Source organism: Pelodiscus sinensis, chromosome 8 (genome assembly GCF_049634645.1).
Source record: "Pelodiscus sinensis isolate JC-2024 chromosome 8, ASM4963464v1, whole genome shotgun sequence".
Taxonomy (NCBI): domain Eukaryota; kingdom Metazoa; phylum Chordata; order Testudines; family Trionychidae; genus Pelodiscus; species Pelodiscus sinensis.
The window spans coordinates 47,233,309-47,247,689 of record NC_134718.1 but is presented as its reverse complement, the minus strand read 5'-3'; the positions used below and the strand labels follow the sequence as shown (position 1 = coordinate 47,247,689).

The 14,381-nt window shown below is 37.9% G+C and overlaps 1 protein-coding gene across 1 annotated transcript in view; it reads left to right on the top strand.

The window, feature by feature from the left end:
* The window catches only part of JAKMIP3 (Janus kinase and microtubule interacting protein 3), a gene marked incomplete at its 3' end in the record, with an annotated part of 85,257 nt that overhangs the window by 42,617 nt on the left and 28,259 nt on the right, over nucleotides 1-14,381 (top strand). The window contains 8 exon segments of the mRNA XM_075935632.1: nucleotides 1,579-1,698; nucleotides 2,522-2,668; nucleotides 4,224-4,355; nucleotides 5,709-5,744; nucleotides 7,195-7,254; nucleotides 8,112-8,240; nucleotides 10,839-10,967; nucleotides 14,297-14,380. Coding sequence (XP_075791747.1) covers nucleotides 1,579-1,698; nucleotides 2,522-2,668; nucleotides 4,224-4,355; nucleotides 5,709-5,744; nucleotides 7,195-7,254; nucleotides 8,112-8,240; nucleotides 10,839-10,967; nucleotides 14,297-14,380 — 837 coding nt within the window.

Below are 14,381 nucleotides of genomic sequence, written 5' to 3'. Positions count from 1 at the left end.
TTGTAAGCAAATGTACAAGAACAATTTACAAAGGGAAATCAGCGAATGTAGTGTAACCAATAGCATGCAAGCTTACAAGGTACTGCAGTCCTACTAGTACATCTCTATTATAAATATTTACATTATTACATGCTGTTAAGTGCTTTTGCTTTCAACCAGTGCTGTAGGAAATGAACAAAATATTTCTAACCTATTCTCTATTGTTTCTTTCATACTATGCAATATCCTATGGCATCAAATTTTAGTCACCTTTTTATATTGGCTTTCTATGTAACTATGCCATGTTCCTGCTTCTGTATTAATTTGCTAATAGTAAAATATTTGAGTTAACTGACTTCATATGTCTGCGACATATGTTAACTTTTTTCATTGTTGATTCTCATCAAGATTTATTTTACAGTGATTCTTAATTTTCTCAGTAAAAGTATAGATAATAGAAAACATACACAAAAAAATCCTCTCTTTTTATTCATTATTCTGAGTCTCTCCTGCACCTGTTGAATGAGGAATTCCAGAACTTCTGAAAGTTCCATTAAGATCATGGACATTAATTTGCTTGTTCTGATTAAAGTTCTGTACTTAAGTTTTATCAAACATTAGAATAATACTATTGAAAGAAAAAATCCTATAACTTTAGTAAATATAATGTAATTGTTCTCTGATTTAGAAGAATAAAAACATGTCTTTTTATATTTGTATTCATTTAGAATTTGATTTAAACATTTTCACTTTTTGGTTGATTAAAGCATAAACCTTTATGACTGACACGTTAGAAGCTAAAGTAGGGCCATAACTTCATAGAAGAGAAACTTATGCAATGGTGTAATTGCATGGATTTTCTACATGCATTTTTCAGTATTTCTAAATATCATTTCCCTATAACAGAATATTCAGAGTGAGTCACATGTCTTAAACAACTCAGTTCAACAGTGGCATATGTTGGAAACATTCCCTTAGTTTTAGTTTTTGTCTTTCATGTTTCCAAGTTTAACATTTGTGACTCAGTGTTTGCATATACATAATTTTGCATTTTCATACTTTCTTACATTTTTCTGCTCTTTCAATTTTCTGTTGGTCTCATCTTGAAGTTTTCATTTCTACTAAGGCAGCAGTTTTCAGTCAAGGATCCAAGGCTACCTGGGATTTAAGAGCAGGTTTCAGGAGGGTAGCCAAACAGGACCAATGTTAGACTTACTAGGGTCATAGGTTGTGTGGGGCTAATGTGTGAGGCTCCCAACCCTTCCATCTGGGGCTCAAGCTGAAGCCAGAGCAACTTAACCTTGCAGGAACCTGCCTGGCATAGATCTCTAGGCAATTCCCTGAATTGCTACCCTCTAATGCTGGCCCTCATATTTATATGCAAAGAAACAAAGGTTGTGGCACTGGTGGGCCATAGAGTTTTTACAGGACATTGGAAGGACCTCAGGAAAAAAAAGTTGAGAACCCCTGTATTAAGGCACAGAGTACATTCTCCTGTGTAATAGGTTAGAAATGGTTGGATTCAGACAAGGACCAAGTTGATTTCTTTGAAATTATTTGATCTTATGAACAGTTATTTGCAGTTGATCTTTGTTTTAGGAACAGCAGCTGGATGAAAAAGATGCCCGGCGTTTCCAACTTAAAATTGCTGAGCTAAGTGCAATCATCCGGAAGCTGGAAGATCGGAATGCATTGCTGTCCGAAGAAAGAAATGAGCTTGTAAGTAGAAACTACCATTATAGTTCTAGGAAATTAGTGCACATCAGAATTTGCACTGGCATGTGGAGCCTCACCAGAGATAACACTAAGCTCCTCTATCATAGTTCATATATGATCTATTGCAGAATATATTCACAGAGTAAGAAAACATCTGCTTTGGAAGATTGAAACATTAGGTACTATTAGCTCTCAGTTATCCCTAGTGGGTGAATGGGGACATTATCCAGGCAGTGTGGAATATATGAAGAGCACAATGGAATTTGTGGAAGTGGGCACAAAAGGGTGCCATTTCTTGTAGGTGCTTTCCAGCTGGCAGAAAACACCCTAAGAAACACTTATCACCATAAAATTAATTACAACTTTAGATTCTGAATTGGGTTTGGATCGGGTTTTTGGAAAAGATTAGTAGATTATTTAGACCCATCAGAAATTAGAGGGGGCCTGACCTTAAAAAAACCTGCTGCTGTTATATCACATTTGGCTCTGTTGCTTTTTTTTTTCTGTACCCCTATTGCTCAATATGTGAATGAAGGGTTTATGTGTGGAGGCATTATGTGTGTGTGAAGGATGAGGGCTAGACATGTAGGTGAAGTGAGGGGCCAAGAGGTCAAGTGTCTTGTCCAAGACCACACAGTGAGTCAGTGGCAGATACAGGAATGGAACGTAGGAATCCAAGAAAATTTTGCTTTGCCTTTTTCAAAATTGAAAGTGAATTCTATTATTATTGTAGTAAAATTACTTTAATTGTAATAAAATATATGAATATGCATTATAGTGATAAATAGAAATAACTACTATGTTAATTCATTTTTAAATATTTTAGTTAAAACGTCTAAGAGAAGCAGAAAGTCAGTATAAACCTCTCCTGGACAAAAATAAGCGTCTCAGTAGGAAGAATGAAGATTTATCCCATGCCTTACGTCGAATGGAAAATAAATTGAAATTTGTAACACAAGAGAACATAGAAATGGTAGGTTTCCCTCCTGCCACTGTCATCTATAAGAAGAGAAAATAATATGTACAATTTTGAGGAAATCAGGTATTTAACAAAAATATCATAATATTGCAGGATATTAAAGAAGTGTTTTCATTTTTCTAAGTTTTTTTATATGATGTTGTAAAATATGTAATGAATGATTTACAGGTTTTTCTTATTGATAGATGAGTTCCAGTTATACAGTGGGAAGGTAGTCAACAAATAGTTTGCTTTTCAAGAATTGATATCCTAGCTCAGCCAATGTTTTATTTTAGCTGTTTTTTTTTTAAATTCTGAGCTATAAATTATCTCATCTGAATTATGAGTTTCATATCACAACTGCTTTGCGGTGATTTGGAAATTTGCATCAGCGACTCCATATTTTTATTTGCTTATGTTTAAATTTCAAAATTAACAGCAGTTGAGTAAGTAAGAAATTACCTGCAAGCTGCAGGATTTTTTTCCCCCTAAAACAATCAGTTGTTCCCACGCTCTCCAGATCCAGTGTTTCTGAATAATGAGAACAATGCAGAAAAAAATTAATCTTAGTTTAGGATTTCTTTGGCCACATCTTTCAATTCCTCCTTCAGAGATATAAAACTGAACAGACTGTCTTTTCCAAGACTGATGTTAACCTGAGTCCTCAGTGGGCTACCAGATGATGTATGAGAGTTATGTAAACTACATTTCCTCTCTGGTGACTATGAGGGTGATGCCTTCCTGATGCTCTAGCATCTAGCTTTTTTTTTCTGGCCTGAGAAGCTATAATGCCAGCCTATATTTCTTGTTTGGGTGGGGAGGGAGAAGGAGATGGGGGAGACAGAGAGTAAGAATCACCACGGCTGCATCTAGACTGGCAAGTTTTTCCGCAAAAGCGTTGGCTTTTGCGCAAAAACTTGCCAGCTGTCTACACTGGCTGCTTGATTTTGCACAAAAGCACTGACATTCTACTGTCGGAAATCAGTGCTTCTTGCACAAATACTTTGACATTCCCATTTGGGCAAAAGCCCTTTTCCGGAAATGTTTTTGCTCAAGAGGGCCAGTGTAGACAGCTAAAAACTGTTTTGTGCAAAAAGCCCCGATGGCAAAAATGGTGATCGGGGCTTTCTTGCGCAAAACTGCGTCAAGATTGGCATGGACACTTTTCTGCAAAAAGTGCTTTTGCGGAAAAGCGTCCGTGCCAATCTAGATGCTCTTTTCCGCAAATGCTTTTAACGGAAAAACTTTTCCGTTAAAAGCATTTGCAGAAAATCATGCCAGTCTAGATGTAGCCCACCATTTTAGCATAGTCCAGAGGAATTACTGGTTGTAAAAGTCTCAGAGGGGTATCTGTGTTAGTCTGTAACCCTGGACTTTTTACTGCATTCATCTGAAGTGGGTTGTGCCCACAAAAGTTCACAATACCATCTACCTTTTTTGTTAGTCTCTAAGGTGCTGTAGAACTATTCATTGTTTACATTTTTTGGTGGTAAAAGGATAGGACTGAATGCTGTGCTTTGGCAAAGACTTTTAATCATTTGCAGTTTTGTTTTGTGGGTGTTTTTTCCAGAGACAAAGAGCTGGAACAATTAGGAGACCAAGCTCTTTAAATGATCTAGACCAAAGTCAAGAAGAAAGAGAAGTTGAATTTCTGAGGCTACAAATTATTGAACAGCAAAATATCATAGATGAACTCTCTAAGGTAATCAAATAGCACAGCTGTCCTAATGCACTAGGTATAATTGAGCTTCTTTCAGATATTCTGAGCCTTCTGGGAAACACACTGATGACCATATCCTATTCCCATTAATGTCAATGGGAAAAAAAATCTCTTTGACGTTAATGGGAACAAGATCAAGCCTAAAAGCAGAAGACTTGTGAAAAGCAATATTTTCCATGGTTTTAGGGTTATTTTAAGATAATTAAACCTTTTAAAATTTGATTTTCTTTTAATAAATTGTGATCGGCAAAGATGTATCTCTAGATCCCAGGGGTATAAGGGAGAAAATGAAAGCAAGCTTGTTAGTAATTTTTGGGGGGGGGGGGGGGCGGGGATTTTTTTAAACATTTCAAAAACAGATCTAGAACAACAGTGGACCATAGGTCATCTACATGAGCTAATGCTGCATAATGTATTGGAAGTTCACTGAGTTTTCCATTGTGGGTGGGGGCATTAAGAAACTTCAAGTTGTCATAACTTTCTAATGAGGAATCTTGCTGGGTTGAGGATTGTTTATTCCACAGATAGTGAGTGTCTTCCTGGCTCACCCCCTTCACCTCAGGGGATTCCAACCCACAGTACTCCAGGATGGGAAAGAGCAGTATGATGTTATAAAGACAGAATGCCTCCACACCTTCTCATCCCTCCTCCTGGTTTGATTCCCTCTACATGAAGTGTTGGGGAGGATGATTTGGCTTTGAAAGGTCCCAATCATTAGTCCTTACTTAGGTAAAATTCCAACTACAGCGACTAAGATTTAAACCTAGGTATGGACTACAAAATGGGATTTTCAATGAGTTAAATAATGCTCTATTGCCAGGGCTGCTAAGGATGAAGAGAGAAAGAGAGAAGCTGCCCTGAGGTCCAGCAATTTAAAAATAGCCTGGGATTCCTGGCTATTGCTACCATGACAGCAGCAGCTACCAGAGCCCTAGGCAATGCTGAGGGTTGGCTGGGGTAGGCTCAGTGCAGTCCAGGCTGACTGTCTCTAGCCCCATCCATTCCAGAGGGCCCAGGGCCAAGCCCCTCCTACATTGCACAGGACCTGGAGAAGTCTGTAGTCAGTTCTGTCTATTGCAATACTGATTACAGCATTAAAGTGGCACCACCACATGATGCTAGTCACGCAGAATGGAATTTCGAACACGTCAGCAGTGTCTCATGCAGGGTGGGGTTTTTCCTGAGTAAGTGACAGGTTTCTTGTGTCTTTTAATTCAGCTAAAATAATTCATACTTTTTTTTAAAAAAGTGTAAACAGGCTTTGCAATTAATCATGAAGCAAATCAAATTTATATATCCTTGCACTTAATGATATTCTCTAATTGTTTTTATTAGACCCTTGAAACTGCTGGCTATGTGAAGAGTGTGATAGTAAGTAAGGCATATATGTAATTTCACTGTGTTCATCTGTGTGTATTTTAGACGGTGGTTCTTTGAGATGTCACAGGCCAGCTACAACATCTCGTGTTCTCATGTATTAATGAAGTGTTCCAAAGTAATGCTTCTTATGCATTTCCTTTATACTCAGAGTCTAGATTTAACCAAGGGACTCTATCTAGGAAGACCCTAGCAGTGCAAATTTCTTGATGTTTGAGCATGATTGTAATACTGGAAAACAGTTTCAACTTCCCTTTCACCAGTGAGATATATAGAAAGATAGCACAGCCTAAAATGTCAGCATGGGCAGTTGCCCAATGTACCAATTAGGGCATCGAGTAGCCTGAGTAGTGGGGTTTTGTAGCCCCCTAAAACTATGGAACTGCTTTGTGAGCTTAAAACCCACAGGGACAGTTTCCACCAAGCTGCCAGTCATGCTTTCTACAGTGGGCCTGAAAATAGTCTTGGCTTATCCATATTAGCTATTGGGAACCTGTGCAGGGGGATCTGTTGCTATCAGCTAAGGATCACTTTTGCTATTATAGATGGGCATTTATTGAATGCAAGTTACATCTTGTAATTTTTACTGGCAAAAGTTTGTTTTCATAGCTGCCAATGAAGCTAAGAAAAATTATTTACATTCCATTCTGCCATTCACAAAACCATTAGCATTAGTTTTCTGTTTAAACGATCTCTGTCATAGGCAGTAAGAACATGTTATCAATCTATCCCATAATAGGTTTTGAATCGTGTGAAGAAATTACTAAGCTAGAGGAAAATAGGGGTTGGTCTTTTCTTTTAACCTGTATTGTTTTTATCAATATTGGGGCTTAACCACCCAGAACAAAATGTTTTTCATAGTGTGCTAAAATTCAATACCACTAGTATTAGATCTTTGATAATAGGTACTGAATAAAAATACTCCGGGGTAACAGCAGAAGCTGAAGGCTGATTTTCATAGGTGCTGAACACCCACAGTTCTTGTTAAGGACAACTGAAGTTATGAGAGCTCAATGCTTTTCAAAATCAGGCCTGGAGTTTTCTACAATTAGGAGCAGATGACAAGTGCCTGTGGTTTCATTTGAAAATAATAGAAGCTACAAACCTATCCACAGGCAGCATTTACCTTACATCTCAGTACTGCTCAGAAGAGCACTATAACACAAAATTTCAAAGCTTCTGTAAAATCAGGCCCAGGATGTCAATGTGCAGTATGTAGTATTCAGTTTTCCTTAGTTTTCAGGACTTTCCTCTATATACTCAAGTAACTGATATGTTCACACTGCAAATTGGCAAAAATTAGAAAAAGTAATTTCCATCAATCAAATGCTAACTGCTCTCCAAAATCTTGTAAGTTTAAGAAATAATGCAAACATTAATGCAAAACAATTAAATGATAAAACACTGACATTAGTTAACACATGTATCTAATTAATTTTTCTAGGAACGTGACAAGCTTTTAAGGTACAGGAAACAAAGGAAGAAAATGACAAAGCTCCCTAAGGTAAAAAAAAAAAAAAAAGATTTAAATCTTGATTTATTTGTGTAGTTCCGATGCTTAAATTCGACACTTTACGCCCCGGTCTAAACAAAGACATTAATTATCTTACCCATTACAAAGATACTCTCCCCAATTACCACCTCTAATATCATTAGCTCAAAGACATTTACCTCCTCCCCTCATCCCCCTTCTGTTCTGAAATTTTATTTGTCCTTTTCACATGTGTTCATTTTTTTGATTGTATCCTTTGGTATATATGGTTGTGCCAATTTTCTTCCACTATTTGATCTGAGGAAGTGGGTCTGACCCACGAAAGCTCATCACCTAATACACCATCTTGTTAGTCTTTAAAGTGCTACATAATCCTGTTTTCTGTTTAAGTAAAATAAATGTGACGAAGGTCTTGTAAAAAAGAATTCCATGCTTCCAAATAACAAATAAAATAATCTACCCAGTGAATTAAAGCTACATACAATTTTACTATGTTTACTATTTTACTGTTCATTTTCGTTATGAATGGGATGAAAAAGTTTACCACAAATTTATAAAGAAGCAGCTTCTGTATTTTTAAATAACTAATGTATTAAAAACCCTCCTGATATTTTTCACAATATGTTTTCACCTAAGAGAGTACATTAAAGCAAATAGATGGAAACCACACTTTGAAAAGCACCTCTCTATATGCTGAGTTCCAAGTCTTGAATACAAATTTCTTGTTTAAGCCAAACTCTGCTTTAGAATTACTGGGGATACCCATGAGAGGGTTTTTTCCAAACATTTCAAGAGGCCCAGCTGCCTCTGCCATATTGCAAGCTATATTTGTATAGTTCAATTGCACTTACACATTGTCATTTGGTCAGAAGCCGGTCGTGGAGACATTTTTTGGCTATGATGAAGAAGCTTCTCTGGAGTCTGATGGTTCTTCTATCTCGTATCAAACTGACAGAACAGATCAGACGCCTTGCACTCCAGATGATGATTTGGAAGAGGTATTTTTCCATGAATCTAGACTATTTGATGACACTTAAATTTATGCTGCGTGTTCTTATTCTTGTTGATCATAGTATAAAACCAATTATCCTGCTCTTGTTTTTGGAAAATTCCACATTGATATGGCCTTTAGTGAGAAAACTAAACTATGGTATAGTCAAATAACCATGAGCTTAATCATATGCATGGAGGCTGATATTTTTTGAGGCAAGTCCTTAATCACCCCCACAGTTGGCAAAACCTAAAACTTTATATAATTTCCAACCCTAGGAGTGTGGGATTTAGCAGATTTGTTTGAGGTCAGAATACTGAAAAGGCTGTAAGGACTTTATTGAAGTGTTTTGGCTGGGAAGATTCATATTGGGATTGAATGCATATTTAGCTTCACGTATAAATTGGGCTCCACAAAAGGGTATGTCTACATTACAAGTACAACAGTGGAACAGCTGCAACTTTGCAGCTACACTGCAACTGTAATGTGCACAGCAATGACAAAAGGGGTTTTTTTTTCTGTCATTGTAGTAAATTCAACCCCTAAGAGGCAGTAGTTAGACTGACTAAAGAATTTTTCATCCACTTAGCTGTAAATACCAGCACAGGTTAGGTCATCCTAATTGTGTTGGCATAGGGTATCAAATGTTTCAGAGGCTTGAGAAATATAATTAGGTCAACCATTGTGTTGCTTTGATGTCAGAATAAGAAGAGGTAGCTGTTAAGAAATATTGCAGGCAGGCACCGATGGCCAAATAACACTTGTATTTTGAAGATGATTCCCAGAAGTCAGTGCATGTTTCAAAATCTCATGTCAGTTCTGTTTATCACAGGCCTGCTGACTGGCGAGGGGGAGGGGGAAAGAGGCGCGGGAGTGACAGTTGCCCTGGAGTCTGGTGATTTAAAAGGAGAGGGAAGAAGCGGCAGCGGCCGGAGCTCCAGGCCCTTTAAATCACCACCAGAACACTGTGCAGCGCAATCTGGGCAGCTTTCAATTCTGGTTAGGTGAGGTTGTCAGCATGGCATGCTCCAGGTGATGCTGAGGGGTGGCTGCCCCTGCCCCAGCCCCACCCTTTCTATCCAATGCCTCACCCATTCCAGTGTGTGGAGCCATCCCCCTACCTTGCTTAGGCCCCACAAGTCTGTCAGCCCCACTCATGTGCTATTACCTGTCTCTAGGCTCCAGCAAAAGCCTTCCCATACAAAACAAAAGCCCCATGATAGTGATCTACATTTTTACAACATCTGATTCTCTAATGCCTGCATCATTTAAACAAGCCCTTCACCATCTGTTTACAGATCAGTTACGGATTTTTAAAGAAGGGAGTGTAATGATTCATATCTATTAGCGGGCTACATGATTTAAAAGGGGGTGAGTGTGTGTGAGAGAGAAACATGAATCTGTTGATTCATTTTTAATACAGACATTGAACAGATTCTCTTCTTCCTATAGCATGAAATTCATTCATGTGCAGACAGTTGGCCTAAGTTCTATATACTACTGGGTTACGTCTAGACTGGCCCCTTCTCAGGAAGAGGCATGCAAAGCAGGCAAGTCAGAATAGGGAAATCCGCGGGGGATTTAAATATCCCCCGCGGGATTTAAATAAACATGGCCGCCGCTTTTTTTCCGGCTTGGGGAAAAGTTGGAAAAGAGCGTCTAGACTGGCACGATCCTCCGGAATAAAGCCCTTTTCCGGAGGATCTCTTATTCCTACACTGAAATAAAAGACGAGCAGCACAGCCACATTTGCACTGGATCAGCTGACTTGGACTTGCAGGGCTCAGACTGCACGGCTAATAACTTCAGTGCAGTGTTTGGACTCAGGCTGGAACCTGGGCTCTATAACTCAAAGGGGATAGGACCCAGTTTCTGGGCTCCAACCCAAGTCCAAACATCTGTACTGCACTTTTTTAGGCTGGACCCCCATGAGCAAAAAGTCAGTTGATCCAGGCTCTGAGTCATCGTGCCCTGGGGGATTTTATTGCAATGTAGACATATCCACTGACTTCAGGGGGAGTCTCTGAAAATTGGGTCATCCATTCACTCTGTGGTTTTTGTCTCATTTTAAGAACTTAGCCCCCAATGCAAATGTCTTATGTACAGAAATGCCACTAACGCATCACTAGTGGTGACTGTGTGTGGTGCCATGATTGAGGTTTGGTTCACAGTGCCTCGTGGATTATATACTCTGCCTCTTTCCACAAAAAGGAGGAACTTTTCTTCTTAGTGGTTTTGATCAACAGCGCTGACAAGTAGTGTCAACTGAAAGAAAGAAAGAAAGAAAGAAAGAAAGAAAGAAAGAAAGAAAGAAAGAAAGAAAGAAAGAAAGAAAGAAAGAAAGAAAGAAAGAAAGAAAGATGTTGCATTTCAGCGCAGTGTGTTTAAGTGATATTTTACTGGGAAGACTAAAGTAACTAAAGAGCACATAAACAAGACCTTATGAACAACACTTGAAGACTTGTTTATTAAAAGTATTAATAGTTGGTTCTAATGCCATCAGCTTCCTTCTTCAGAGAAAACATATAAGTTGCTGCTAGTCTTTCTTTTCTTTCAGTTTTGGAAGAATCAAATGATATATATATATATTTCTTTTTCATTTCAGGGCATGGCCAAAGAAGAAACGGAACTGAGATTTCGGCAGTTGACAATGGAATATCAGGCTTTGCAACGAGCATATGCTCTGTTGCAAGAACAGGTCGGAGGAACATTGGATGCAGAACGAGAAGTTAAGGTCTAAATGGCTTATATTACATGAAAATAAAGGATTGCAATTATATACATTGTTTCTAATTTTGCTTATTCGGCTTGCTGTCATAACTAATAGGCCAAATCTTTAGCTGGTGTAAATTGGAATAGCTCCATCAAAAGTCAAGAATCTATGTCAGTTTACACTAGCTGAGGATCTGTTTCTGTAGTAGTTTAATATGCATGTATCATAGGTTTATAAAGCACCTTTCATGATTATAGGTTCTAGAGTGATACACAGAGTAAGACCACAGTTTAGCCACGAACCATTTAAATGCAACTATTTCTGGTCCAAAACACTGCAACAGCATGCAGAAATCTGGGACAGTAAGTGAAGATTAAAATTGCAGATGGACTGTGGATTGAATGAAAGTAATTACTCAGATTGGAAGTTGACCAGAGTGTACTGTGCACCCAACTGTATGTCAGCAGTAAATTTAAAAGAGTTAAGCTTGGTTTCAACATTTTTTAGGATGTTTCTCTTTTTTCCTTCTGATTTTCCTTTAATCCTCCATACCACTTCTTAATGTGGTCAGAAAAAAAATCTGTTTGATATTCCTCCAGTGAATATCTAATGCATCTATACTGCTGTCTCAATGCAGTGTCGTAATTTATGGTATCTAAAAGCAGTTAGATTTCCACTCTCTTATATACTGAAGTGCTGGTTGCTGGAGAAACCATGGCTAATGCAATTATATTTCATAACACTGATCAGCTTAAGAGTCTGTCAAGCAGAATATTTTATGGAAAATTAAGCTCCCTGACGGTAAAAATCTATTACCAGTATCCTTAAATAGTTAATGTCTAAAATTCAAACCTGGATTTACTGAGATTACATGATTCTGCATAACATTTTAAAGAGGCTTATAGTTCAATATGAGATTCATTTTCCTAATTAAATTGCAAAATTTATTATTCCATTGTGCCTTCCTATCTTGCTCAGTTGTCCCCTCAGAAAGGCAATTGCAGCTATGTAATTATCTTGCATTAATTTACATTATAAATAAATATATGTATTGCAATATGGATAAATAATACATTATAAAGTGCTGGAAGCACAGTCAAATGAAATTCTACTTTTTGAAAATGGAGTGAAAAGTTTAGAATGTATCTCCTTTGGAAAAAGAACCAAATATGTACATATTAATTCTGCCGGGACCTCCATTCTATGCAATTCCATTGATGGAAGTGTGCCTACAAGCTCTTAAATTGATCCTAAATCTGTTTATGTAAGTGATGGATTGGTCATTTTCACTTTTCATAAGCACATTGTTCCAGGAGAAACCAACACAGTGCTAGGGTAAAATGGCCAAATTAGCAAGAACTCTATTAAAATTATTAAAAGTTTCAAATACTGGTAAAACCATATTTCCTACATCATTAGGGTATTATGATGCTTTTCCAATCCATCGGCAATCCCTTGAGTCAAATTAAACATGAAATGGATAACCCCAAGTTCCTCTGCTCGAGTTCTAAGATTGAATCAATCCTTGGCTTTCCTAACCTGGACATTTAGCTAATGCTTCATTTTCACTAAGTTAAAGTAATGAGTAAGTAACTCCACAGCAGCATACACTTCTGGGTTTCTTTAATATGCTCAGAAGTAAACTAATCCCTTGCCTCTAAGCTGGCCAGCCTAACAGAGAGATATTGTTTCACTCTATTTGATCCATGAAACAATTTTAGAAATTAATCTTCTTTAAGGCTAGCCTGCTCTGTCATAGTAGAAGATGCAAATGTAACCATCAGCTAGCAGATGTGAACCTGGGTTCATCTAGAGCTTAGTGTAAGGAGCCTCTACAAGTCTACAGCTTGAGCTATAAAGCCAGCTGGCTCCCAGCTTAGGCTATAGAGCTCTCTTATTCTTATTGCTCACTGTAAGTGGTCTAAGTGCCATTACATGGGACACTGAATCACACTAGGGCTAGGTCTACACTGCAATGTTCAATCAAAAAAGAAATACAACTTGCAGTACGCAAATTGCGTACCTTTTTTCAATTTACTTTGGAAAGAGGCTTTCCGAAATTTGGCACATCTACACGGTTCCAAATTTCAGAAAAAAAGTGCTCTTTCAACACATCCTTTATTCCTCATAGAATGAGGTTTACAGGGATGGCGAAAGAGCACGTCCGCTTTTTCAAAAAAAAATTTCTGGAAAAGCGGACATGTTCTTTGGATGCAACATTGCTTTTCTGGGATACCTTTGGTGTCCCAGAAAAGCAATGCAGTCTAGACGTAATATAGGTGTGTGGGTTACATACTTTCCCAAAGGGTATGTCTACACTACCCCCCTAGTTCGAACTAGGGGGGTAATGTATGCATACCGAACTTGCTAATGAAGCCCGGGATTTGAATTTCCTGGGCTTCATTAGCATAAAGCCGGCGCCGCCATTTTTAAAAGCCGGCTAGTGCGAACCCCGTGCCGCGTGTAGCCGCGCGGCACGGGGTTCGCACTAGCCGGCTTTTAAAAATGGCGGTGCCGGCTTTATGCTAATGAAGCCCGGGAAATTCAAATCCCGGGCTTCATTAGCAAGTTCGGTATGCATACATTACCCCCCTAGTTCGAACTAGGGGGGTAGTGTAGGCATGCCCTAACTGAGGAAGCATACCCATTTATCCATGTTTTATGTATAACAACAGATAAGAGTAAGAATTAGCTTTATTCTCTATAAAATATATACATCCCATTTACAGAAATGTGTTAGACTGTGAACTAGCTGTTCATTAGTTTTTCTTCTTGAAATCTACATATAGCAGAGTTAAATATTCATGTACTCATAATTATGGCCTTAAATGTAGAGGCTGCTTTTGACAATTTGTGCCATCATATTTGTTGGTCTCTTTTAAATCAGTTTGAAACTGCAAAAATAAAGGGAGAAATCACTCATGACCTTCAGCCTATTAACGTATCTATCCTCACATTCTTGTGGGAAAACAAATTTCTACATTACTACATTTGCATTTTTAAACATCCTGTTTTGATAGAACTGAGTAAGGGCAAAAGCTCTTTTGATCTATCAAAAAAGAGTGTTACAGATATTCTTATTAAGAAGCAATTGATCTTTTGCTGTCTAAATGGCTAGTTACCTGGATAATATTCATTTTAATCTTAAATTAAATCTTAAACATTTTATCCCATCATTCAAGTTTTCCTTTTAAAATTTCTAATGGTTGATATTGTCATAAGTACTTCCCTGCAAATTAATTCCCCCAAAGGTCTTAAATAAGTATTTGATATATTTTAAGTGTTTGATATATCTACATTAGCATTTTGGCTTTTAGAGAAAGTTTGATGTATCTTTTCTTTTCCTACAGACGCGTGAGCAGCTCCAAGCAGAAATACATAGATCACAAGCTCAGATTGAGGACCTAGAAAAGGCACTTGCTGAGCAGGGACAGG